The sequence below is a fragment of the Leishmania braziliensis genome, chromosome 21, assembly GCF_000002845.2.
Source record: "Leishmania braziliensis MHOM/BR/75/M2904 complete genome, chromosome 21".
Lineage (NCBI taxonomy): Eukaryota > Euglenozoa > Kinetoplastea > Trypanosomatida > Trypanosomatidae > Leishmania > Leishmania braziliensis.
This window is the reverse complement of record NC_009313.2, coordinates 87688-113813: the sequence shown is the minus strand read 5'-3', so window position 1 is coordinate 113813 and position 26126 is coordinate 87688. Positions and strand designations below refer to the sequence as shown.

At 61.5% G+C, this 26126-nt stretch overlaps 10 protein-coding genes across 10 annotated transcripts; all 10 read right to left on the bottom strand.

Annotated features, from left to right (window-relative positions):
• Positions 1-538: 538 nt before the first annotated feature.
• LBRM_21_0410 (conserved hypothetical protein) lies at positions 539-1207 on the bottom strand (the record flags this gene model as incomplete). The annotated part of the gene is made up of 1 exon (XM_001564701.1): positions 539-1207. One exon carries the CDS (start codon positions 1205-1207, stop codon positions 539-541), a length of 669 nt encoding a protein of 222 aa, XP_001564751.1.
• A 956-nt stretch (positions 1208-2163) lies between these two features.
• On the bottom strand, positions 2164-3567 carry LBRM_21_0400 (putative mitochondrial processing peptidase alpha subunit; the record flags this gene model as incomplete). Its single annotated transcript, XM_001564700.1, has 1 exon — positions 2164-3567. One exon carries the CDS (start codon positions 3565-3567, stop codon positions 2164-2166), a length of 1404 nt encoding a protein of 467 aa, XP_001564750.1.
• Positions 3568-4665: 1098 nt separating this feature from the next.
• On the bottom strand, positions 4666-7782 carry LBRM_21_0390 (conserved hypothetical protein; the record flags this gene model as incomplete). The annotated part of the gene is made up of 1 exon (XM_001564699.1): positions 4666-7782. The coding sequence occupies one exon, from the start codon at positions 7780-7782 to the stop codon at positions 4666-4668; it is 3117 nt and encodes a 1038-aa protein (XP_001564749.1).
• A 1278-nt stretch (positions 7783-9060) lies between these two features.
• On the bottom strand, positions 9061-9774 carry LBRM_21_0380 (conserved hypothetical protein; the record flags this gene model as incomplete). The annotated part of the gene is made up of 1 exon (XM_001564698.1): positions 9061-9774. One exon carries the CDS (start codon positions 9772-9774, stop codon positions 9061-9063), a length of 714 nt encoding a protein of 237 aa, XP_001564748.1.
• Positions 9775-10502: 728 nt separating this feature from the next.
• LBRM_21_0370 (conserved hypothetical protein) lies at positions 10503-11459 on the bottom strand (the record flags this gene model as incomplete). The annotated part of the gene is made up of 1 exon (XM_001564697.1): positions 10503-11459. The coding sequence occupies one exon, from the start codon at positions 11457-11459 to the stop codon at positions 10503-10505; it is 957 nt and encodes a 318-aa protein (XP_001564747.1).
• An 832-nt stretch (positions 11460-12291) lies between these two features.
• Positions 12292-13020, bottom strand: LBRM_21_0360 (conserved hypothetical protein; the record flags this gene model as incomplete). The annotated part of the gene is made up of 1 exon (XM_001564696.1): positions 12292-13020. One exon carries the CDS (start codon positions 13018-13020, stop codon positions 12292-12294), a length of 729 nt encoding a protein of 242 aa, XP_001564746.1.
• Positions 13021-13694: 674 nt separating this feature from the next.
• On the bottom strand, positions 13695-17021 carry LBRM_21_0350 (conserved hypothetical protein; the record flags this gene model as incomplete). The annotated part of the gene is made up of 1 exon (XM_001564695.2): positions 13695-17021. The coding sequence occupies one exon, from the start codon at positions 17019-17021 to the stop codon at positions 13695-13697; it is 3327 nt and encodes a 1108-aa protein (XP_001564745.2).
• A 547-nt stretch (positions 17022-17568) lies between these two features.
• Positions 17569-19215, bottom strand: LBRM_21_0340 (conserved hypothetical protein; the record flags this gene model as incomplete). Its single annotated transcript, XM_001564694.1, has 1 exon — positions 17569-19215. One exon carries the CDS (start codon positions 19213-19215, stop codon positions 17569-17571), a length of 1647 nt encoding a protein of 548 aa, XP_001564744.1.
• Positions 19216-20032: 817 nt separating this feature from the next.
• On the bottom strand, positions 20033-23416 carry LBRM_21_0330 (putative protein kinase; the record flags this gene model as incomplete). The annotated part of the gene is made up of 1 exon (XM_001564693.1): positions 20033-23416. The coding sequence occupies one exon, from the start codon at positions 23414-23416 to the stop codon at positions 20033-20035; it is 3384 nt and encodes a 1127-aa protein (XP_001564743.1).
• Positions 23417-24321: 905 nt separating this feature from the next.
• On the bottom strand, positions 24322-26112 carry LBRM_21_0320 (conserved hypothetical protein; the record flags this gene model as incomplete). Its single annotated transcript, XM_001564692.1, has 1 exon — positions 24322-26112. One exon carries the CDS (start codon positions 26110-26112, stop codon positions 24322-24324), a length of 1791 nt encoding a protein of 596 aa, XP_001564742.1.
• Positions 26113-26126: the final 14 nt, after the last annotated feature.

The following is a 26126-nucleotide window of genomic DNA, read 5'->3' as shown; positions in this document are numbered from 1 at the left end:
GCGAGCGACTTGGACGCGGATATGTGCGTGGGCGAGTCTGGGGGGTCGCCTTTCCGTGCTTTTCCGATTCCAGCAAGAGAGATGAGATGTTGCCGCAGCAATACTGAGAGAAGAAGTGGTCAAAAGATACGGGGGGGGGGAGGGAGGGAGGGAGGGAGGGAGGAGAGAGGCCGCAGTTAGGGAGGTCGAAGGGGAGGGGTGACGGCAAGAGCGTTACACAGACCACATGCAGTGCGGGGGCATTGAGGAGAGGAGGAAATGAGAGAGAGTGGCTGGAGGAAAGAGGGAAGGGCGAGGGGTTGTAACGCTGCTCCCCTTCATGCCATATTCATCTTCTTTCCACTCGCATTTTCTTCGGAATCGCTCCCGTACAGTTCGACAGAGGAGACGGAAGGGGCGCGCAGAGAGAGAGAGAGGCATAAAGGCGCGGTCGAGACCACACACATCGGTAGAGTTCATTTGTGAAGGGCTGGGAGCTGAGCAGGTGAGCACGACGGGAAAGAGCGGTGGTCTCCCGTTTCTTCCCTCTTGTTTACATCTACAACTCCTCCAGGCTGCGCACCACTTTGTCCAACTTCTTCACCTCAGCCCGCAGCGCCTCGTAAGCCTTCTGGTCAAACTGGTGCGCCTTGCAAAGCCTATCCCACTTGGCGTCATGGAGAGCGCGACGTAGAGCCTCATAACCGAACTCATGCTGCATCGCGCCATACCACGCGATGGCGATCCAAGTCGCGCTGTACCCGAGAAGGTACGTGATGGGCTCGACAAAGTTCCAGCCAAAGTGGACGTATGTCCAGTCGAAGAGCACCACCGCCTGTAGCACGAGAAAGGCAAACAGCTGCTTCATGAAAACATCCGGATAATGGTAGGCGATCTTTGCGCATTCGACCTTGATGTGCTCCATCGCGTCCAGCTGCTGGCGCTTCGCGGCGAGCGTCTTCTTCAGGGTTTCACGCACCCCGCGCAGTTGGGAGACATCGATGGAGGCGTTACGAGGGGAGGAGTGGGCGCTGGAGCTGTCATTCGCCGCTGCTGCTGTCATCAGGAAGCGGCAGCTCATGATGAAGGCGGTGGGGAGCGTGGTTGCGTGTGTTGACGCGGTTTCCTTAGCCAGGGCCGACGAGTGGATGCATCGCCGCGACAGTGGAGCAGCGGCCGCAGACAACAGCAGAGAGTTGCGATAGCGAAGGAGCTCGAGGGGTAACATGGACTTAAAGAAGAGTAGTGGGGGTGGGTGGGTGGCTGCGCGTATGTATGTGTGTGAGGAGGGAGAAAAGTGGCCAAGTACGTGGAGAAGCACCTCGCACTTGGCCGACTGGATCGTCTTCGCACAGAGGGGCCGAGAGATGAGGGTGTGAAGGACTATGAGAGAGAAAGGAGCCAGGGAGAGGGAGAGGCGTGCGAGGAGACGAGAGAGGGGGGGGAGTGAATGGAGTGAGGGGAGAAAACGAGAGCGGCAGAAGCGGTGTAGGTGCAGAACACATTCAAGAGAGGCGACAACAGCGAACACACACGCACACACACAACTCGCGCACAGAGCAGCGTAGCGTGTCTTGTATGCGAGTGTGCAGACAAGAGCGTAGAAAGAAAGGAATGGGGGACGATATGCTGAGGGAATCAATGTAGCCCATGTGCACAACTACCGAGTACGGCCCCTCATCGCTACTCACTAGAACGACGTACGTGCCACTATGTCGAACGTTTGGGGGTGGCGGGAGGGGGTTGGGCGCAGCGCCTATTGAGCTGTGCATTCAGTCATGGTTGGGTTAGGATACTGATCAATTCAGACCGGAGGGAGGGGAGGGAAATGAGGCGGTAGAAGCAGAAGTGAGAGAGCGGTAGAGGGAAGGGCGGGGGTGAGACGCAGCGGTTGAGACACGCCACCGCCACCATATCCATCCTTCTCTTCGCCCGCTGCCCATGTCCACTACCATGCCCGCCCACGCCAAGAGGCATAGCCATGTTCTTTTTCCCCCATCTCCGTCTCCCCTCCTGCCATCGCTGCTGTTGTTCCCAACGCCACGATTGTCCTGCCCTGGCCTGACCCCCCCCTCCCTCGCTTCACCCCTCCATGCCGCCCACCTACGTGCTAAAACATACGTAAAGCTAACTCTACCACATCCAGGCACACACATGCGCACCCGCACTACACCTTACCCGTGGCTAAGCATGGTTCAGCGCTGCCACCATGGGGAACACGAAGCTGTCGCCCATCGCATACGTTGCCGGCTTCTGCGCGACGATCTTCTTCATCGCCTCCTCCACGTTGGCCTTCGTGACACCGCTGATCGCTTGCACGAGCGCCTCCACCGAGTGGGGTGACGTGGCGAGAAAATCGCAGTAGTCGCGTGTCATATCGACCTGGTCGTGCAGTAGGCGCACGTGCGCGCAGTGGGTCGCGCGTTTCACAGCCGCCTCATCAACGGAGGCCGGAAAGGCGCTGGAGGCGACCTGGAGCATCTTCTCTATCGCTGCCGGCGCGCCGCGCACAGTGTAGCCGATCAGACCAGCAGATGAGTAGGGGCGGTAAAAGACCTGTGCGCCGTAGTACTGCGGGCCGGCATGGCTTCCATGAACACTGCGCATCGCCTCCTCGTAGATCTCGCGCGTCACCAGCGCCGTCGCGTACTGCTTGGTGCCCTCGTCACGGCCATAGGTCGGAACGCCGACGGCGCCAACCACCTCCGCCTGCATGTCAGGCACTGTGCCCATCGCAGCGGCGCGACTCTCATACTCGACATTCTGCCGGCCCGGGTAGAACTGGGCCACCTCGTTGCTGTGGGACAGCTTCGGCGCGGCGGCGCGCGCGTGGTGCGGGGCCTCGGCCGAGTGCTTATACGGCAGCTTCTCGTAGGCGGCTATCAGGGCGTCGTGCGGCACGTTTACCCCAGCGACGACGATGCGGTTGGGTTGGAAGTTCGCGGCCCAGTGGTCTAGCAGCACCTTGTGGTTACAGCGGTCGTTTGCGATGCGAGGCACCATGCGCGGCGCGCCGAGGGGCTCCTTGTAGAAGGCCACCGTCTCCAGCTGGTCGACGGCGTAGTCGCGGGGGTTCTGCCAGCGCATCTCCTCCAGCTGGTTGTCCATCGTGTCGCGGAAACGCTCAACATCACTTTCGTGGAAGCGCGGCGCGACGACGCCGGTGGCGAGCATCTCGAACGGCTTCTCCCACATGTCACGGCGACCCTCCGCCTTCCAGCTCAGATAGCGCTTGCACACCTCACCGTGCCCGTACGCGTTGCCCGTGGAGCGCATCGTGCGGTCGATCTGGAAGAGGGAGCTATCCATGTTGGAGGTCTGCAGGGCAAAGCGCATGACGTAGCTCAGGCCGGGGGTGGCGATGGGGTCGTGCTTTGGCCCTGCATCCGCGTACACGCCGATGGACGTGACCGGGCCGTCAAGGTCGTGCGACACGACAAGCACACCGTTTGCTAGCCTTGTCGACTGCACTGTGCCGGGGCTGCGTGCCTTGGTAGTCCGCGCGATCTTGGTGCTAAAGGCGCTCCTCAGCGAAGGCTGACCGAACTGGTACTCGTAGATACCCAAGCGAGACGTCGCGCGCAGCATGATGGATGACTGAAGTGTGTTGGGTGTTGAGGGAATGGGCTGTGGCGTCGCGAGGGACGTGTACACGCACACCTGCAAGGGAGAACGTAAGTGGTGCGCCTGCACAGTGAACCGAGCTAAGGGGGAGAGTGTTGATGCATCAGCACACGCACGCGCATATGCGTGTGTGGACGAGTCGGGGGTGTGGTGGTGGAGCGCAGAGGGGAGAGGTGTCAAGGAGAAGAGTTGACAGCCATGCGAGAAGAAGAAAGGCGGGAAGGAGTGAGAATGCGCGTAGTCGCCAGCGACGCACTCCACGCACACGGAAAGAAGCCCTTAAGGCATACACACACACACACACATACGTGTGTGCGTACACCTTCACACGTGAGAGAGTGGAGAGAGCGCACCCCCCACACACGCCGGTGGCCCCGCCACGACGAGGTGGCTGTAGTGCGTCTTGCCCTCCCCCCCACTTCCCTTAGCCGAACTCCTTTCATCACCGTTTTGAATGCCTTCTCAGGGTTTTGGCGCGCACTCGTGCGTCGGCTCACACCCCAAGGCGCCCACAGACGTACAGGGGGGGGGGCGAACAATGCAGGCGCTCGCCATACAGAGCGACACCCGCACGCACCGGCGGCTTGCCGACACAAAGGCGTGAGCCCACAGGCGCCATACGCGTCACCCACCACTGTCCTGAGTCGATCCTCACTCAGAACGTTGGGCGGTGGACCGAAAGGGAGGTGCACCGTGACGATACAACGGAGGCAAAAGCGAAAGCAAAGCCGTAAGTGGGCACGATGGGGGCGATTCGGTTAAGCAAGAGAAGCGGACGTGGCAACAACGGCCGTTGTCCAACCAGCTAGCCAGGCACGCTACATGACACGCAGGCGCGCACAACCATGTGCATACAGTGGAATCCAAAGAGAGGGGCACCGTGAATGCCGGCACAGGACCCCTTCTTACCGCCAACGCTCCCTAGTCCACACGCCGCGACTGCCGCCACTACGTACAGATGCGACGGCCACTGCGTTGGGCTGATAGGCACACCTCACTCTCCTCCCACCTGCGAGTTCTATTCACAGCACAACCCCTCGCCCACCTCCCTGTCCTCCTCGTCTACAAGGGCAGCTCTTCCTCTTCGTCCACGCGCTCGGTGCGACTGTCACTGTTGTAGTGCGAGGAGAAGCGCGCTTGCGGTGGCGGCATGGTTGTCCTCGGCGCTGCTGCAAGACGCTCTGCGGCAGCAGGTACAAGAGAGGCTGCGGGTTCGGCCCGCGATTCCGGGGGAAGTGCCACAGAGGCTTGGGCAGGGGTAGCGGGCGTGGCCTGCGACGGTGCCGAGGCAGAGGCGACCGGAGCCGGTGAGGGTGCTGCAGCAGACGCCGTTGGCGCTGGTGCAGCTGTGCTGTTAGGGGTCTCCCCCGACGACGCTGCGGCTGACGACTGTAGTAAGTCATCGCGCAGGGGGTGGCGCACTTCCTGCAGTAGCTGCTGAGGCTGAGGACTCAAAGTGACGAGAGCAGGGGCGATTGGCGCCGGTTGTGGCGGCTCCAGTGAAGGAGTCTTCGTTTCTTCTCCTGGGAAGGTCACCTCCGTGACAGAAGGCATCGGTACCGCAGTCGCCGCAGCAGTGTCGGCGCTGCTGATATTCGCGGCCTCCAGTGCGGCTCGACCGCTGCGCACGGCAGTCTCGACGACTCGGTCTAGCACGGCGGTGGGAAGGGGCACCTTCGCTTCGTACTTATCGTAGGCGCATGCGCAGACCTCGTTCAAGAGCCGCTGGACATCGAGCATGTCTTCCTCCGACCACTCCTTGCGCCACTGTCGCGGGGCGGACCCCTTCGTAGGGGATACAAGGGCATGGAGGAGGAAGGTACAGCTCACCTGCAGTTGCTGAAACTGCGTCTCGGTATAGGCTGCCTCGTCGCGCACTCGGTCGAGGATGCCCTGCAGCAAGTAGCGTACGACGCATGCCATCAGTGCTGACGGCAGTCCGACCACCGGCTCCGTGCGCAGCCACGTCTCCGCGTTTGCGAAGATGTGGTTCACGCTCATCTGCAGCCTGGACATCACCTGACGTGTGTAGGAAACCTCCGGCTTGCCCCCGCTGCTACCCCCGCGCAGGTGGGCCGAGGAGCCGCCGACTACCGCGCTGCTACCGCCGGCACGGTAGTCGCTGTGAGTCCCAGTGCTGCTGCCCCCACTCACGCGGTACGCAGTGCCGCCACCGTAGCCACTGTTGTCACGGTGACGGTACACCGACGATGACACACCACCTTTGCTCTTGGCGGCCGCTGTCGCGCTCGCTGTCTTCAGGGGTGGCAGTGCCTTGAGGACGTCGTACACAGTGGCCCACTGGGGCAGCAGGAGCAGCAGCACCTCCTGCACTTTCGGCCCAGTCGTCGTCGTCGTCGCCGCACTGACATGCCCGCTGCTGCCACTGAATGCCTTGTCGTACACGAGCCGCACCTCTAACTGACCCAGCAGCACAATACCGCGGTGCTGAAGCTGCTGCGCCGTCCGCTCTAGCCCTGTAGTGATGGACGTCAGCATGTCAACCGGCACGCCTTCCTCGCCGAGCAGGGTGGTGCGGAGGGATGTGGAGAGGCACTGCGTCAGCGAGGCGTAGAGGAAGCGAGTGAGAGCAAAGGCAATTTCGTGGGCGCCCTCCTCGTCAACCGCCGGCACTGTGCTGAGGACACTGACGTGCGATAGAGAAAGTGGGCCACACGCCTTGAGCAGCTCTGGCTCCGGCCCTTGTAGCAACCTTTCCTGTATCCGCTCCCAGCACTGGCGCACCACGTCACATGCCACCTCGTGGACCTTGTTTGCGTACAGGTGCACGGTGTCGGCGGCGGGAGCAGCGCTGCCACTCGCCTCAGCAGCGTCATGCCCCATGGAGGGAAGGTAGATCTCGCCTAGCGTCTTCATAGCCGTGACAAACTGGCTCAGCAGCCGGACGAGGTGCGTCGTTGCTACTTGTAGAGCTTCCGCGCTTGCCGTGGGGTTGCGAAGTGCCGAAGCGCCATCCATCGCAATCGCGTCCAGGTGCACCATCGCGAAGTCTGCGAGCGACTGGGAGACGGCCTGAAGCACTTTGAGGAGGACCGGCTGGATCGACTTGGCGACGAGGGGCGCAGCGGGACCGCGGTCACTGCTGCTGCGCCCCTCCGCATCCAACAGGGCGTACACGCGCTCTGTGTTGACGACGAGCATCGCGCACGCGTTCTTCAGCTGCACCAGCGGCTCGCGCAGGTTAACCTGTGCCAGTGACGCCTCCCGCTTCGCGATTTCGGAGGCCTGGAGGTCGTCTGGGATGGCGAGGGCGGCATTAAGGCTGCGCTGCGTAGTCGCCACGTTCGCCTGGAAGCTCGCTAGGACGCTCTTCATGAGGGTCTGCAATACCGTCTCCTCGAAGGGCGCCTCCTCGATCATGTTCGCCGACTCAAAAAGCGAGGTGGCGCGCAGGAGCCGCAGGTCCTCGACGTAGCCGCGAAGGCGGTCCATCGCGTCAGGGTCGTCGAGTGGGTAGGAGCACATATGCTGCTCGATCGCGCGGTAGAGCTCCTTGGCGAGCTGGCAGCAGTTCTGCTGAATTTGTGTGATGCTCGAGATCGACTTGTGCTTCGACAGAAATCCGTCGCCGGCCACCCAGTACTTGACACCGACGCTGTAATCCCCCTGGTCAATCAGCCGGCGCATTGTGGTGGGCAGACTGGTGAGAAACTGCACCTTCTTGAGCATGCGATTCGCGGTGATGGTCTCCTCGATGTGGCCGCGGTGCACTTGCAGCTGCTGGGCGATCTGGCTCGAGATGCTATCAATCGTGTTGACGTTCTGCGAGAGAGTCTGCAGTTTTGCATCCATCTCGACTACGTTGTCCTTCATCTCCCGGATCGTCTCTGTCGCGGAGATGAAGCGGGCGTAGTTTCGGTACACCAGCTCCTGCAGCTCCCCATCCAAGCGGCGTACACGGCGCAGTAGCTCGGTGTCCGTCTCGACCAATCCTTTCAGAGTCTCGCGTTTAAGTAGGTCGGTGGTGTAGCGGTTGACATTGAAGTACTCCGAGTCTAAGTCGAGCTCCGGTGGAACATTGGGGTTTCTCTGTGTGGACGAGTGTGACGCCGCTCGCTTCGTGGAGGCGTTCGGGTCGCCGTAGAAGGCCTTCATCTGATCACGCAGGCGCTGCCGGCGTTCCTCGGCATTGCCGCCACCGGCGCTGCCGCGATGCATCGGCACGGTGTTCGGGAGAGTGCAAGAAGGTAAGCTGAGGTGAAAGAGCAGCAACAGAGTATGCTTGAGTGTGTGTTGTTCATGGATTTAACAGGGACAAGTATGCAAGAGCAGCAAGAGACAAATGGGAAGGGGGGGGGACGGGGGCCACACACTGGCACACACGCGGGCGGTGTGTGTGTGTGTGTGGATTGAGGCACTGTCTCCACACAGTGCAACTGGAGGAAACAGTGGTGGGAGGAGAGAAGGCGAGAAGGGTTGACAAAGAAAGTGCAGCAGGCACACAGACACGCACGGCACGATACACGCGCAGAGATGTCCTTCGCCAAGATGCTCACCACCCCGTAGTGCGAGTCTCCTCGCCTTTCTTTTCGTCATTGTGCTCACTTCTCTGCCGTACTACACACAAGTCGATCCCCCCACTCGGACCCCCAACCTGCAGCAGAGCAATCGCCTGGGTCAAAGCAGCCGCCCTAGACACGTGGTACAGTGATGCGCTCACTCAGTCATCTCAGCATGGCCCCTGCCTCAAGTGGTGCTCACCCATCCCTACTCCGCAGGTCACCTCCCAGCCGCCCCGCGGTGCATCCCTCGGTGTGGCTCAGTCTCCCCACACCAGGAGGAAGTGAGGGTCGGGCGGGATGTGTTCGAGTAACGCTAGCACTCTTCTCGTCACACATGGGTGGTGTAAACCTGTTCACTGTCGCAGGTCGCTCCCACACAGCGCCGTCCAGGGCCTGGTAGCCAATGCCAGTAGCGCTATACCGCTCTGACCTCCCTTGCGTCGTGCGTACTTGAGCTGGTCACCGCCAGAGATGACTCGGCGTTGACAGGGGATAAGGGGTGCTCGGCACCCCCTCCCCCACAGAGTGGGAGGCGCTGGGCCCTGATGCCACGCTGGGGCTTCTCCTCGTCGCGAGGGTGCTTGGGTTTGACCGGAAGAAAAGGTGCGCGCTGCTGTTGTTGCTGCTGCTGCTGCTTACTGACGGGCGGAGGCCACAGGGGAGGAGGCCGCAGGGAAGGATAAATGGGGGAAGGGGCAGTCATCCTTCTGCGGCATATAGTACCGTTTCTCATCCATGAACGGGGCCCCAACAGAGCATCGCATCACGGTCTGCGTGTCTGCGTGTGTGGCTGTTCACTTCAGGCTCTCGAGTACTTCATTCGTTCGCTTTCTTCGCTCCAAGTGATGGGGCTGCGTACACAGACACCCCACGTTGAAGACCACCAAGATTGCCTTCACTTGCCCTTGCTGTGCCTGCATATACCGCTCCCACTTCATGGCATGGACAGCCGAGCCTCATCAGCGCTCTTCCTACTACTCCCCGCGTCTGTCAATGGCGACGAGGGTGACGACTTAACATCAACAGGCGACGCTGCGGGCACTACAGGCGGTAAGATTGTCTTGGTGCCGACTCGGATGGCCGGTGTCGCACTCACCTGCACTGTAACGTCTGAGGGTTGCGGAAATGGCGGCGGTGGAGGGAGACGCCCTGACGTGAGTGTGCCTCCGACAACGATACCCGGTGCGACTTGCTGCGCTGTCAGCGGCGTCGCTGCCCCATTTCCGGCGGTCCTCTTCTGCAGTCGATGGACCTCACGACTGCGTGCCCGCTCCACCTCGCAATTCATTTCTGCCACCCACACGCTCTCCACGTGCGCGACGAGGTCATAATAGGACTGGAAGGCGTTCATATGCCGAGTGCTGCGCAAGTGCGTCATCCATGTCCTGTGCCGCGAGGAGATAAACAGGTCGCAGTAGTCGCAGTAGTAGAGGCGCTCATCCTTCTCGTTGTGTCGACGTTGATACTGCTGGAGCTTACGGCGCTGCTCCGGAGTCTTGCGCGCCAGGCGGCGGCGCTGGCGAATGCGCTTCATCTCCGCCTCCGACGGCTGACCAGCGGAGAACACGCCATTGCCGTTTCGGTTGTGTGGATGGTGTTGGTTAGCAACAGCGGCTGCTCTGGGCGCCGCTACAGCCGAGGGATCCATTGCTGTGCGTCAGCGTGAATAAAAACGCGCCTGCTTTGCGTGTTGGGGACTTCTTCCCTTCAGCGTGTCAGCCCACTGCGAGTAAGTTATCCAAAGCGGTCGGACAGCCGTGGCGCATCTGTGGGCCTCTGCTGCACGACGGCACAACTCTGGGGCCCGTTTGAGGGGCCGGGGAAGCGACGGCGACTTCTCACGCATAATTAGATGAGAGGTGCACAGGAGAGAAGAGGAGAAAGAGAAGAGGGGGAGGACGACTGGACGATGCAAATTACACGGAGAAAACGAGGGAGCTTGACGTCCGACAAAACTCAAGTGCGGGGGATAGGGGTAGGCGGATGTGTGTGTGTGTGGGGGGGGGAGAGGTGGCTGCGTCTGAAGACACACTCACCCGCACACAGCACTACTTGACGGGTAAAAGGGCGGGTGTGCGGAACCGAATGAGCTTCGGGTGTGTGGCAGGCAGCTGTGGCGGCCAACCGGATAAGCAGGTTTGCTTACAAGTGTATGCGTGTGCGTGCCGCCTTTCCACCTTCACAGGGAGAGAGGAGAAATAAGAGGGGGCGGGGAGGCGAGGCACACGCTGCCAGAGACGTACTCAACACCGAGCGAGAGGGAGAGGGTCTGGTAAGAGGGTGTTCGAGGATTCCGCCGTTTCCCCTCCCCCCTCCCTCCATCGCTCTCTTCCCTGATGGCCGCGTACACTCGTACCGAAGAAGAAAGGTCGCGTCTCAGTCGTGTGCCCGTACAGCGACAATGCCCTGGTTGAACAGCAGCATGCTCCGACTAGAGGGGTGGAAGACTGCCAGTACGGCGATCATCGACACCAAAACCGCCACGGCACTGCACAGCGTTACTGCTCGGTTTGGGTTGTAGGCGCGGTGCTCGTTCCAGATGAAGCGCAGTTCAACACTTGACTTTACCTCCGGCGAATAGTGCGCTGTGACGGAGAACGACGTCATCTTCAGCTCATCTTTGCGATAGCCACAGAAGAAGATAACGCGGGAGAGGTACTGCACCTGCAGCGCAGAGGCCGTGTCGCCCATGTCCTCAGCAACCTCTTTGTCGCGCTGAAGCCCTGCCGCGGCGTCGGCAGCTTGCGCGGCTTGCAGCTCATGTAGTCGACCAGCAAGGACAGTGTCGAGTAGGTTTGTGTATTTCTTGCGGGCTGCCAGCGGCAACCATGTCGACTCCTTATGCAGCCTCCTGCCAACGCTGAAGCGGAACGCCAAGTCGCTCTGCTGCAGCGTTAAATCTTCCTGCAGGCTGCGGCCAGCCGCGCGTAGGGTGTCGTTTGCCATGATTCTCGTTGCCTTGTTGATGCCAAAGCGCGGGCTAGACGCTGGTGGCAGCAGGTGCACAACCTGATCCTTGTGCTTGCCCCTGGTACCACCAAGAAAAGGCAGGTCGAGGTCATTCAGTCGTAGCTTTTCCACGGCTGCGACAGCCTGAACAGTGGTCTCGGCGTCGTCGACCACAGCTTCCTCATCCACCTCCAGCTGCTGGTCGACGATGGAGATGAAGGCGTGTCGAATCTGCCGCTTCATCCGCACGTACATGGTGAGCGGCACAATGTCGCCGAGGTGGAAAACGGTGGACGGGTTGTGGGCTGGGGCGCCATGAAATGACCTCACCACCGCAGCTGCAGGCTTTGGGAGGACGCAGAACGCGAGCAGAAGAAAGGCCATGGCCAGGAGAGGCATGGCAACGAGAACTGACCTGCAGCAGCGAGGCCCCTGTCGTGACCCTCTTCGGAGGCAGGTAAAGAGCGCCATTGGATGTATTTCCCTCGCTCGCTGAGGCTGCTGCGGAACACGCGCGTGTGCGCACTAGTGACACTGGGAGGCGCTGAGATGTGCTGTGGGCCCTTTTTGTGTGTGTGTGTGTGGGGGGGGGGGGGGGAGGAGATCGAATTCCAGAAAGAGCGATGCTCTCCTGATGCGAGTTGTGCGACACCAGCAAATGCTCGACTGCGGCCCATGTGCGCACAGATGCCAACCCACAGACACGAATACGATGCGGGAGCGCAATTGTGAGAGGCAGCGAGTGGCAAAGGAGGGACACAGTGAAGGAAAGGGAGGTGGGCGGGAGACATCCAAGAAGTACGGAGCGCGCAAGTGGCGGACACTAAAAATGACAACCGCCTTCACCCACGCGGTCCACACACAGCGATGGCGTGCGCGTACGCTTGTGTGAGGGGCGAATGCCCCCCCTTCCCCCACCCTGCCTATCCGATGCCACTTTCCCCTCACCCTCTAAAGGCAAAAGTGAGATCAGCAGTAAACGGGGAGGACAGAGAAAGGGGGTGCCGCAACGCCCCAGAGCGTACTGTGCGTAGTAAGCCCGTAGCACAGACGTGCGGAGAGAGAGGTCTACGTGCATGCTGGTGTGAGTGTACGCCTCGGCGGAGATGCCGGGGGGGGGTGGGGGGAAGGGGGCGCAAGAGTAGTAGACCTGCGCTTAGGTCGATATCACCCAGTGAATCTCTGCGTATGCGGTCATCATTTCGAGTTGCTCTGGTCAAAAGGGCCGCGTCGCTGAGGGCTTCTTTGGACTGGCGGCACGCGCGTACGATGCACGCCGTGGCCCGCTCGACACGGAGGTCGGTGGCGCCGTCGTTGCCGCCGCAGCTGCAGCGGCATTGCCACCTCCGACACCACTAGCGGCGCGCGACGCACCGACTGTGGTCGACGCTGTGTGTCGCAAGAGTCGAGAGGCATGCTGCAGCGGCAGAAGCATCATCACGAGTAGCAGTACCTGCAGCGGCAGAATGCCGCTGGCGATGTTGTGACCCGTGTGCAGTGCCGTCATCTTCTGCGCGTTTAACGTGAAGGGACCCACACAGACCGGCTCCGTGTACACGCCCCCCTCGACGTCGATCCAGTCAACAAAGGGGTAGTGGTACGCCGCAAGCCCCTCACACACGCCCTGCGCCGTGATTTTGTGCGCGTACAGCAGGCCTCCGAAAATCGCTGTGAGGCCCACCTCCAGCGCCAGCTGATAGGCGGCAATGGCGAGCAGGTTGTTTGAGAGCCAGCAGGCTAGCTTGCATTTCCTGTACTTGGCGCTGGGCTTCCACACGGGCACACCGATGTTGGGCTTCACCTGGAAGGGCTTCGACTCTGCCGTGCCGACGCAAAAGTTACTGTGTGCGCGTGATCTGGTAGTCGACGACGAGGATGGCGAGACTTTGCAGCGGCGTTGCACAGTCGCCGCCCATCGTGCCCACGGTGAGGCGAAAAACGCCATAAAACTGCCCGAGGGCGTCGCAGTTGAGGGCTACACTACCTCAACCCTGCCTCCCACCAACGTACGACTCTTGTTCTCTGCGTGTGCGAGTGGGCGAGCACGCAGGAGGTGTGTGTGTGTGTAGCGTGAGTTGAAATGGGCGAAGAAAAAGGCGCATGATGCATTTTGGGGGAGGGGGGCAAGAGAGAGAGAGAGGTGTACGGATGTGGACCTCGCACGGCTACGGAGCGCTGCTACTGCTGGTGCTCCCTCTCTTCATGCATACGCGCACACTCGCCGTAGATTTGCACGCACAGAGACGTGTGTGGCTTTGTGGGTGTCTTGCGCGATTCTTCTCGCTTGTAAGGGTGAGGGAGTGAGGCTGGTTGCTGCCTTAGTCGCTTAGATGAACGAAAAGAGGGGGGGGGGATGACACGGAGGCAGCAAAGGGGCTGATGGGCACGCTTGACTGTGTCTGTGTTACCTTTTGGCGCTTAGTAAAACGGGAGTGTTACCCAAAACGAATACAAGTCGTGCGAGCGAGCAGAGAGTCACGTCCGCAGCAGCTGAAGCCGTTGTGGTACCGGGCGTCACTGTCCTCCTCGCCTTCTCTTCCTCTCCATCTGCTTCTCCACTTCTACCTCTCCGTGTCCGCTTATCAACGTGCGGTCAGAAAGCCACGCTGATGATGGACATCAGTGGAAAGACAATGTGTAGCATGCGTTGGTGATGGCCGTCACCTGGTGCAGGAGTGGCAACGAGACGACGTGCAGGGCAGAGGCCCACTTCTGCGCATCTGCCGCCTCGCACTGTGTAGAAGGGGCGGCAGTAGAGGCAGATGCTTTCGATTTCTTCACGACTGGTGTCACGCTGCTTTGATGCTGCGTCGGCCCCGTTGCGTGTGCTGAGCCATCCAGCACGGAGAGGACGATGTACTCGCGAGATTGAGATGTCGCAGGTGGTGGTGCACAGCGAAGGTAGTCGGCGAAGAGGTGTGTCAGCTGTGCCTCGGCTGCCTGAGCGCATTCCAGCTGTGCTGCTGCCTCGGCGTTGTCAATATCCTTCTCAGGACCTAGCACTCCGAGCACCAGCGCCTGCAGCGCAGCGTACTCGGAGGCGGGGCTCGTGCAGCGCTCCATGACGTCTCGCACGAGTGCCACGCCATCACGGCACCCCTCTAGCCCAAACTCCACGACAAGTCGTGACAGACGCGTTGCGGTGTTCGCCGCGAACACCGACGGCTGAAGTGCCGTGCCTGCCACCGCCACCCCAGCCGTCGGCGCTGGATACAGAAACACCTGGTCGTTCATCAGGACATACGGAGGACTGCGCAGTTCTTCCCACTCGCGGTTCTGGACGGGCAGCGTCTTCTTGGTGAAGACCAACACCCGAGTGTAGAAGGCTTGCAGGCATTCCTGGCGCTTCATACTGGGCAGCCGCCACGTCATGATGCCATGAAGCGTCACCAAGTGCTGCTGCGATGGAGGGTGGCGGTGGGCAAGGGTGCCGAAGCGTGGACTAGTGGGGCTGCCGTTGCTTGAAGTCTTGTCGGTACCCGCATCACTGGCGACGCTTCGAGCGGCGGCACTCTTCTTGCGCTTCCCAGTCGTTGCCGTAGTTGCCGCTACTGAGGCTGCTGCTTTACTGTCACTGGTCTTGCCCCTGCCACCAGACACCGCGGCGCTAACGACATCTGGCACCCGCACCACCGACACGACGGCGTCCGTCAGGTGGTGTGACACGTCCATCCTCTCCGGGTACAGGGTGAATTGGTAGGCCATGTAGCAGTTTTCCGCACCGCGACCGAAGCGCTGCAGCGCCTGCCGGCCAGCTAGCAAGTTGCGTGAGCCGTTCTTCAGCGCGACGCTGAGCACACGCGCGTCACGCACGTCTACGGCGCTCAGCCGCATGCCAGTGTAGGCTTTGTCAAGCTCCACACTGCGCGCTTCTCGCATCGTGGCTGAGTCGTAGAGGCTGAGGCTCGGCGACATGGTCACGCTGAAAGCAGCGGCCGGGTGGAGGTAGCGATGTGGAAAGTTGTCCTCATTGAGTTCCTCCTCCTCTGGGACTGGACGGCCTGCGTCGCGGAAGGTGGCGAGCTCCCTTGCGGTGTGAGGGATGCGGCGCGTCTCCCAGATGTACAGGAGGCGCGCCACGCAGTCAAGCACCGCTTCCTGCTCTTGATGCTCCGGCGACCCCTCGTCGGCGCTCCAGCGCGAGCATGAGGTCGGCCACGGCTTTGGAAGCCGCAGTGGAGGTCGGCGGATCGGCTTACCGTCGAGGGAGGTTAGATACGGCAGTGAGGTGCGCACCTGTTCTTGATACTCGGGCTTTCGTGTGATGGGGTTGCTACGGAGAGACAGACGCAGTAGACGGCGAGCGTAGTAGGCCCGGAGCACCAGGAGGAAGCGCAGCGACCACAGCCGGTTCCCTGAGAGATCGAGTGCGTACAGGTGCTGCTCCATGTGACGCTTGTGCAGCGACCCCACGATGCCGTCTGCCGAGGTAATCTGGCACTGTGTCAGCGTGAGTCCGCACAGGTAGATGCGCTCATTTTGGAACAGCGCCGCGACGTGAGGTGACGCAGTGTCGCTTGTCTTGCTCGATCGGCCCTCGTCACCCTTTATCTCCCCCTCGCTCTTCCCTTCCGCTTTCTCCGCTTCGGCGTGCAGTTGTGCATCGCGGTGGTACACCTGCAGCGCCCACTCGATCGCTTCAATCACTTCATCAGCGCAGGCGCTGGCGCTAAGGTCCACCTCCTTTTCCGTAATGGGGGTGCGGCTCGGAAAGAGAAGGTGGTGGAAGCTCGCGGGGGCCGGCGCGTCATCACGCTTGTGCTTGGAGAGCCTCGAGGTTGATGCTGGTGATGCGGACAACAATGAACTAGCGCGCCTCGGCGCCTTGCCAGTAAAATACGTCAGCGTGCGCGCCAGCAAGATGCCGCATGTCGGGTGGGTGCTAAGGTGCGTTACGAGCTGTGGCAGAGCACTCAGATCAACGAGTCCAAACTCAGGCCGAAAGACCACGCGCGGGACCACACGTTTTGACTCCTGCTCCACCAGTTCCTCGAAGGCCGAGGAGCTGAGGTACGCCTCCAACGCGTCCTTGTCGTCCTCGTTCTTCACCTCGTGTGTGCTGCTGTTGTGTTGGTGAAGGGGCGACGACTGTGCCACTACGCCCTCGTCCGAAATTGAAGGCGGTACCACCCTGCCGGTAGCCTCGTGCTGCGCAATTACCCACTTCTCCAAGGCCAGCCGCACGTCCATCACTAATCCTTGCGCCACTTGGAAGGTGCGCTGCCACAGCAGACACACGACGCAGCGCTGAAGCGGCGTGAGTGTTTTGAAGATGCGATGCCTCTCTGCAGTCCAGCCACCGTCGCTCTCGTCGTCAGCGTCCTTCCTAGGCTCTGCGGTCTTTGTGGTGGCTACCGTTAATGCTGGTGACACCGCCGCGGTGCCGTTGGTGGACGACTCTCTCCGCACCACTTCTGTTCTCCGCTGCTGCTGGAGGTGCGTCTCCTCCTTGTCCTCTCCACTGCGGCTGCGCTTCAGCGCTACATTCAGATCCCCGCGGTGAGTGTACGGGCACGGCTTCACCTTGAGCTCAACGAGTCGCTCCGCTACTGCGGCATCGAGGCTCCAGTTGAGGTAGGCCGGCTCCCGCTTCAGCTCCTCGACAAGTCTGCCTATGACCTCTTGCCGCTTGGTGGGGTCCGCAGAGAAGCTACCGCGTGTCATGGCGGTCTGCACCAGCTCCAGAGACTCCGCGTCGTCCTCTTTGGCACCAGCCATGTCTGCCATGAGCTCCTTCTGCATGGTGTAGAGGGCGGTCGCCTTCTTCAGCAGCTCTGCTTCTTTGGCTGCACCGATCTCGCGACGCACTTCCTGCTCCCGGTTGTACGCCTTGCACTTGCCTGTCTCGCGCCAGCGGTGACAGATCTTACCGAGCTTCGAAAGGTCATCGCTGTGGAACCCGAGAGTGCGGGAGAAGCGCTGATATCCTTTGCTGTTGCTGAGCATAGCGAGCGTGCATGCAAGTCTCTCTCTCTCTTCCTCTGCGTGGGGATATGTGCTTATATTTGTGTGGGGAAGGGGTGGGTGAGAGGCAGAGTGCTGGAGCAGTGGCATGTGCGGAGAGGGAGAGACGAGAAGGTGACGAGGCCCCAGACGGCGAGTTACGGTAGGAAGGACGCATGACTAACGGGCAGGAAGGATAGGGGGAGGGGGGAGGGGGGAGGGGAGGGGGGTGCGGTCGTCAGCATGTCCAACGATACGGCCGTCTTCTTTGCCCTTACCCATACTATACACCCCTGGGCTCCGACTCGTGGTGATCCTAGTCCTCTGCTTCCCGCTTTCTCTCTCTCCTCCCCCCTCCGCGATAGATCATCAGCCCCCATTTCCGTTCCTTCTTTCGCCGTTGTCTCTGTGTTGAGCTGGTTCGACGGTGAGGAGGCGGGGGATGGGCGCACAAATCGCCATCATGAGAAGACGCGCGTGCACACACACGCGTGCGGGCCCAAGAATTGCCCCAAACTCAAACACACCCGAAGAGAGAGAGAGAGAGACGTCACTCGAGCATTACAATCAGAGAAAAGGAGCTGCCCTGCGGACTATCCGCGGCCGGAAGTACTTCGTCGGTAATGAAGCCCCACCGGCCAGTGCGCGCGATTGCCTCAGCGATGCACGCCTTCGCCTCCATCACGACTTGGTGCTCGATGAGTAACTCCGCACGCCGCTGTGCTTCGATCCGATGGTACAGCGCCGCTATGCTGGAGCACGTCGGCACAAATGTGACGAGCATGCAAGCACCGCGACGCAGTGTGGCAAGGGCTTGGGAGAGTTGCAGGGCGAGCTGATGACGATCTGTTCTGGTGTCTCTGCACCCGCGCCTCGAGGCTGCTGGCCTCGCGCCGCCGCCGCTGTCCTCTTCCTTCCCCATGCTCTCCCCTGCGGCAGGCTCGACGGGAAGAGGCAGGTGCGCCGTGTAGGCGCCCACATCAATGGAGTGTGTCGGCAGGTAACCGAAGGGCTTTGGCAGTCGTCGACCAGGCCCAGCGGCGACGACGCGGATGTAGCTCGCAGCCTGCGGCTCCACGTGCGCGGCTGCCGCATCGGTCAGCGGCACATGGGATATCTGACATCCCGCACCCGTGTGGAGGCCCAGCTCCAGGGTGGACTGCAGAGCTGCCTGCGCGAAGGTGAAGTCGATGGCGTTCGCATCGAGAACAGCCAAGCCACGCGCCTCCTCGCACGATTGGCGACGCTGCCGCCGAGCGAGGTCGTTGGCAGTGTGCTCGATGCTGGAGATGAAGGCAAGGCGAGCCGTGCGGAGGGCGCGTAGCCCACACGATCCGGGGTCTCGGAAGCAAACACCGTTCTCCATGAGGAGGATACCACCTGCGCCTGGCGGCAGCGCAGCACCGCTCTTGAGTGGTGTAGTGGGTAGGATAGACAACCCACCCGCACTACTGCCGTTAGGGTTAGTCTTCTCAGCCGCTGACTGCTCTGCGCGCGTAGAAGCTTCCGCTGAGGAAGGTCTCGGCGACCAGGAGGACGCACCTGCTGAGATGCCAGTAGTGGCTTCCCAATCTCCCTTTGACTTTCCTACCCACTCTGCCACGACCACTTCCTCCTCGCTGGCGCGCAGCTTGCTCAGCTGGGCCGCAAGACTCCGGCCAGCGCACGCCTGTGTTTCATTCGGTACTGCATTTTGGAGCACGCGGCTGTTGGTCGCTTCCGGCACTCGCACTATCCACCCGGACGGGTGTAGTGACTCCTCGCCAACGCTCTTAGTCATGCCGCTGTGCGCCGGTCCACTGGCGTAGACGCTTTGCCCTGTATGCACTGTCGCATCAGACTTGCGTGTCTGCCACCTCAGCGCATCCAGCTGCTCTGTGATGGCGGCCAGCTCCGCATCCTTCAGCCTTCCCGTAAAGGCGCTCTCAGGGGTGACGCCTCGTGGGCAGCCGTAGGCGAGCGTTCGCACGAGTCGCACAGTGTTGCCGTACACCTCCAGCCGCTCTCCAGGGGCGAGCCCTTCGCGCTCTCCAAAGGCGAGTGTGTACACGTTCGTTGCGGACGGCGCTGCAGCGACCAGCGTCGAGGAGCTCGGTGCCGCCGAGCTCGTATAGCTGTCATTAAGACTGCCCAGCTGCAGATACTGGGCACGCACCTTTGCTGCCCGCAGTATAAGCATGGGAAATACTCTGTACATGACAGCGCCCTAGGAAGGAGTGAAAGCACTTTGTGTGTGCGTGTGCAGTGAGGGGCATTTCATAGCACTGTGAAGGAGGGAGAGGTGCGTGGGTGGGTGGGCGTGAAGAGATGATTCGACATCCACACCCCGACAGGAGCAGGTCTGCGCTTCGTTGCTCTCGCATGCGCGCTTTCTTCGTCGGAGTCGATGGGGCAGGGGGGCCGTAGGTGCGTGCCACTGCGGGCGTGGACAGCCGCCACGAGCGCCCAGGTGCGTAGGGATGATACACGCGCCTCTTAGAGAAAAACCTGCGATCTCACAGATAAGTGCACTCACGCACAACCACCTGTCTTTACACGTACTGGTGCATAACCCACTTGGTGAGTGCGCTACACCTGGCTGGCTGGCTGACTTCTGTGTGGGTCACTTTGTGGGGATGCGGGGGGTGCCGAGGCGTGGTGGTAGCGAGTGGACGGTCAATGGGGAGAGGGAGGACAGTGCACTGGCAGAATGTGGTTGGTAAGCACACACACACACACGCACACACACACAATATACAACCACGCGTGCGCGACGTTCTTCTCTGTCTCTCTCCCGCCGCCGCACGAGGCGAGAGACATCACCCTGCCTCTAACTCCCTCTCTATTTCACAAGGGGCTATCGCAGCACTTCCCCTCGCCTGCCCCCTTCTCGAAATCCACATGTGCGTGGCGCGGTCAGCAATGGCGCAAGAGAGAGAGAGAGAAACACGCCAAGGAAAAGAGCAAAACATGCGTGGATCAGAGCAGCGAGGATGTGTGCGTGCGGCCCTCGTGTACTGTCCATCCTTTCCTCTTCATGCCACCGTCACTGTCGGCGTTGACGCGGCGACGGCGGCGGCTTCGAGAGGAGTCAAATGCCGCAGCACCTTTGCTACATTCGGTATGAGATCACCGTGACAGACAAGACTGTTCTGCGACAGCGCTATGAGCTGACGGCGAAGTGACTGAAGCAACACAGAGAGGGGTGGGGGCGCGGCTGAATGACCGAGGGCAGGCAATGCCCCCGATGCCGCTGCCGCTGCTGCTGCTGCACTGCTCAGCAGCGCTGTCGGCGTCACCTCTGCGAACCAACGCAAGAGAACAACGATAATGTCGGCAAAGGCAGCGGAAGCGCTGCTGCTGTTGCTGCTGCTGCTGCTTGCGCTAGGTGATTTGACTGCTGTAGGGCTTGCCAATACTACTGGTAAAGCAGACGGGGCGTCACCCTCCTCGGACGGGCCAACGTTGGTGTTAGCGACTCTGTGGGAGACCGATTGGCTACGGTTGCAATCGGCGGCAACGGTATTGTCGGCTGCTTCCACCTCCCCCAACAAGGACACTAGTGCCTCCCACACCCACGGGCAGCTGGTGCAGGCCGCTAGCATCTGCTTCTCGGTCGTCATGGTGGTGATGGCTGTGAGCAGACACGATGTCAGGGCAGGGACACCGTAAGACCTCTTCAGGGTGAGGGCCAGCAGGGCAATACATCGCACTGGGTCGCGCAGGTACCGAGCCGCACGGAGAGAGCTCGCCTGCAGTTGTGGCAGAGCTTCGACGGCTGCGCATCGCACCTCGGTGCTGACCACCTCGCTCGAGGCTACGAGGACCAGCGTTGCCGTTAGGCTGACACCAGCCTTCTCGAGATGCTCGGCTCTGCACTCTCTGGCGACTGGAATGTAGCGGGTAAGCAGGCGCACCGCTGCCTCGCACAGGTGCCGCGCCGCTTCCTGCACTGCGAGCAGCCACGACACGGAGGTGATCCACTCCACTGGCTCTGGTGAAAGCCCACTGACAGTGCGGTGCCCCAAGCCCATGGTGCTGCTTAGGGAGTTCAGCTGGCCGCCACTGCCTGCCGCCGACACTGACCCCTGTGGGTTCACCAAGAGCGGTGACGACAAAGATGGGGCACCCGTCGCTGGCGATGACTTGTCCCAGGTGCTGTTCATCTCGCCACCTCGTCCTCCGCGTGGGGTTGCCGCCACCGTCAGTGATCTAACAACCGAAGCTCCACTACCACTACCTGCGCCTCCAGTGGCGTTCAGGGAGCTGTGGCCACTCCTGATCCCCCACAGCAGCATCTTCCCACCCGCCAGTGGCTCGATGGTGGAGAGCACGTCAACCAAAAGGTTAATCGTGTCCCACCCCATCATCGGCGCTGTGTTACTCAAGAAGGCAGCCTTGCACTGTGCCTCGACGCACTGGCACAGCACCGCCGCGCCGCCGTCGCTGAGTAGCCGTTCACAGGCATACTGTTGTTCCTCGTGCTGTTCTTGAAGAGATGCCGGCGCGCAAGCCGGAGTCACATGCGCAGGCGCTGCGGGGCCACACGAGGTGGGGGAGCGGTCGTTCAGATCAACTGCGGCATCGTCCGTGACGGCGGTCGGCGATCTCGCAGTCGTAGTCACCGCCACAGCCGCCGGCTCCAGCACGAGGCGCGAGTGCAGCGCGCGCACACATGCCAGGACCTTTTCCTTCTCCAGGCCCAAGACGAAGCGCAGTGCACGCGGGTCTGTCGGAGTGTACACGGACACCTGTGCATCTTGCGTCGCACAGCACCGCCGGAAGAGTGTGGCGAGGTGGTCCGCGTCGCACGCCGACGTCAACTCCTCCACCCCCCAGAGATCGGTCGACCCCAGCCGGTTCAGAAAGAGCGTCGCCAAGGATGAACCACCCTCGGCAAAGTGGGAAAAGCGCCCCATTACGTCTCCAATGTATTTGGGTGTCATAATACGCGGGGTCAACACCGGGACCAGCAGCGGCAGCGCGTCGCTGTTCAGCCACGCCTCGCACCGACTCTCGTCATCACAAGCTAGGTTGCGTTCCACCCACTGCTCGATCACCCCAAAGCGGCTGCCGCTGCTGCCGGCGATGATCTCGTCCCCTGTGGTTCCGTTCATAGGCCGACCTTCCCGCGCCGCTCGCAGAAGCTGCGGCACCGCGCAGTTCAGGAACCACGGCTCATGGAGCAGCTCTCCAGCCGACGGCCGGTCCGCCGCGCGGGGGCGGAAGCACATCCGTAGAAACGACATACACTCGTTGCTGACGTGCAGATCCTTGGGAAGCGGTGGGAGAAGTGTCACCTCACAGAGAGATGCGGCCACTTCATGTCGGTCTACTGCACTTGCAGTGCCCCCAGATGCCGCTGTCCTGGCCGCATCCGCCACCTCCTTCGCCGGACTGGGAGTGTTCGTCGCGGCCGTCGTCTTCCTCGCGGACGCAGCATCCACCTTTGGTAACCCCGCACCACTCGCATCCTTCACTCCGTTCTTCTTCTTCCGCGGCCCGCGCGGTCCGTCATCGTCGCCAGGGCCCGTTGTGGCGCTTGGGGCCGCGGAGCGGGCCGCGGCGCGCGAGGTGCCGCCAGCACCGCAACGGCCGGGCTCGCTTTCGCCGACCACCTCGTAATAGCCCTTGAGGATGTGATAGATGGCGTTGTGGATGGTGCGTTCGAAGTACGGCGGGGTGCCCGTCAGCAGCTCCACCACGAGACAGCCCACCGACCAGATGTCGCTCGCCGCCGTTGCCTTAGAGGCGCCGCTGAGGACCTCCGGCGCTGCCCAGTAGGCGGAGCCACGGAACCCCGAGAGGGCGATGCCAGCACCCTCTTCACTAGTGCTTCTCCCAGCGCGGCTGCCCCTCGTGAGGGACGATGCTTCGGCAGACGACGTGGAGGAAGCAGTGATGTGCCGCTCTGCATCCTCGTGCTCGTCCTCGGCACGCGAGCGTAGTGCAAAGTCGTTCAGCTTCACAACATCCCCATCGAAGAGAAGGATGTTGGACGCCTTCAGGTCGCCGTGTACGACGCCCCACGGGGCCATGTGGTACAGGGCGGTCAGCACCTGATAGACGTATTGGCAAACAATGTCCTCCGCAAATCTGCCTTTCTTCTTCAGACGTCGCAGCAGCGACCCGTGCTCGGTGAACTCTTCCACGAGGAAGAGTCGATCGTGTTGCTGCATGTGGTCCACGTACTTCACCACGTGCGGGCAGTGATGGCTGTTAAGTGAGTGAAGGGCGTCCACCTCGCGTAGCCAGTCCTCTATGTCCTGCGGCCGGTTGCCGAAGAGCTGCTTCACGGCAACATCCTTGTGTGTGGCCACGTCTTGCGCACGGTATACGAGTGCGCTGCCACCGCGGCCGACCTCGTTGAGCAGCTTGTAGGACGAGTACCGCCCTTTGACGGTGTCTACGGTGGCCATGCCCTGTGTGCGTGTGGGTCCAAGTCTAGTTCAGCCCCAGCCGGGGGGGGGGAGGTGAGAAGGAGGGCGCGAGGAGGCCGAGGGTGTGTCTGCCCACTGTCAGTGCAGCTGCACTTCGTTTTTGTCTGGGCGACACGCACACGCCCCGCAGCCGCTGACCCACCCCGTCGACACCGCTGCGGCTGCTGCGTATTCTCGTCAGCTCTTTTCCCTCCGGAGTTCTGTTGCGCACTCTCCCCGCGCGACTAAAGTGCGCACTGTCCCGCGAAAGAGAGGTGTGTGTGTGTGTGTGTGTGTGCGGCGGTGGCGAGTGAGGAGAGGTGAACTTTTCCCACTTGGTGGAGAGGGAGAGGGCAAGAGGAAGGGAGGGGTGGGGGAGAAAGAGAGGAGGGGTGCATGTCCACCTCTTGGTCGCCAGCACGTACCCATACAAGAAGTGCGAGAGAGATACACATGCCTACAGTGCGGTTACCATTCCTGTTGGTTTCTCTTCCACCCATGCACGTGCGATTCGCAGATTTTCCACCGTTCCTCCTCACGTGGGCCCACGGGTGAGATGGGCGGTAGTGGTGGTGGTAGAGGGAGGGGGATGACGTCTACCCGGTCTATCAAGCTCCTATTCATTGCACACGTGGCCCTCGGTGTGCCTGGTGTATGCATGGAGGGGGCGTGGCTGTAAGACGAAGAGTGCCACGCGCAGCTCAGCAGTGAGCCTCAACAGCCGCAACACCGCACCGAGACGAGGGGCAAAGGTGAAGGGAAAATGGAGAGAAGAAGAGGGGCGAAGGATGGAGGGCGGTGGGGTGGGCAGATGCAGCGCACTTGCCGTTCCCCTCCTGATTTCCCGCACCTTCTCGCTCCCCGCTGTCACTTACCCACCCATCTTCATTGTACTCAGCTGCCGCTTACACGAGCACTTCGTTGCGGGCGCGCTGGCGACCCGCCTTGGAGCGCGAACGCAGCGCTTCGTGCAGCGGCAGTTGGCTCTTCAGCACCTCTACGCTTTGCCCTGCCTCGGTCAGTTGCTGTATGGCGCTGCGCAGCACGCTGCCGTCGATGCCGATGTCGCACTTGAGAGAATACTGGCTGACGCGGGTGGCCGTCTCCCCGTCGCCGACGCGGGCGGCTCTTTCCAGAATAGGCAGGATCATCTCCACCTCAACCCGTAGCCCAGGGTAGGTGGTGACCTCTTCCAGGTAGGCGATGGCCTCGTCGATGTTGCCGGACGTCACGGCCTGGCGAATCAGCACGCGAAACGTCAGCACGTTTGGCACAACTCCGCTGTTCTTCATCGTCTTGTACACCACGCGGTGCAGCATCGTGCTGCGGTAGCGTGAGCAGCCGGTGAGGAGGGCGTTGTATGTGTTCGTCCGCGGCGCCACTCCCCATCTAGGCTCGTAGGCGGAGACAAGCTGCAACGCCTTGCGCTCCTCGCCGATGCGAGCCAGAGCCAGCACCAGCAAGTCAAGTGTGTGCACCGTCACCAGCTCGCCCTTCTGCCGGCGTGCCTGCAGGTGCGACAGCGCACGCTCCACCAGAGCCGGCGTGTGAATGGCATCGGTGAATGTCATGAGGTAGTGGCGGTCCATCGTGTAGCGCAGCGACTCGATCTGCGCCTTGCGGAAGCAGTCGACCTGGTCGAGGTAGCCTTTAAGCGCCATCCATTCGATAAGGTCGAGCGCCTTCTCAACCTCGAGTGCCTGCGACCAGCACCACACAACCAGCGCCAGCACCTCTGCCGTCTTGGCGATGGCTTGCCTGTCCATCAGTGCAAGCACCTGCTCCGCTGTACCCGCGTCGGTGCACTTGGCGCAGCGCAGCAGCAACTCTGTAAAGTACTGGCGCTGAACGTATTGGCTAAAGCTCGCCTTCTCCAAGACGCAGCGCAGCTCCAGCTCCAGCATAAGCCACAACACGTACTCCGGTGGGTACTGCACTGCAGAGGACGACGAGGCGGCATTGAGTCCAATGCGAGATGCCTGCGCCACGGTATGCTGGCTGCCGCTGCTTGCGTTACTCTCAGCGTGGGTGGGGGTGCGCACCGGGCTCAGCCACTGCACCATCAGCTCAGTTAGCATGCGCTTGTCCACGATGGCGGTGCCGTACCGCAGAGCGGCGCGTGTTACCTCTACCACGAGGGAGGGGTCTGTGCTGTACGGCACAATGCGCAGCATGAACGTTTGTACTGTGGCAGGCAGCGGGGTCATTTCTGGCACCAGCTGCTTCATCTCTTCCCACAACCCGGTCGGGTCGTAGCCTGCTCGCACGTGCAGCTCCACCAAGTAGTGGTACGTCAACGCGTCCTTCTCCACCCCGCACGCCTTCATCTGATCGAGCACAAAGTTGACCTCCTCGACAGCGTACTTTCTGCGGCGCGTGAGGGCTTCAAAGTACGCGTTGAAGACGTCGGCGTTGAGCATGGCGGGCCGGCGCCACCGAATGACGGCGCTGGTGTCACACAGCCTGCGCTCCCTCTCAGCTGCAGCCGGGGCGAGGAGGTTGGTTTGCAGCTTCAACGAGGTACTGGCGGCAGCTGCGGTGGTGCCGCCATCCCGCCGCCTCGCGCTGCTGCCCAGCCACGCATATTGCGCAGGCGATGTAGACATGAGCTCCACTGGGGCGTCGAGGTCGCGCAGTCCCACGCTAAGCACCTCACGCACCTTGTCGATACGTCCAAGGTCGGTGTAAACACGCATCAGCGTGATGAGCG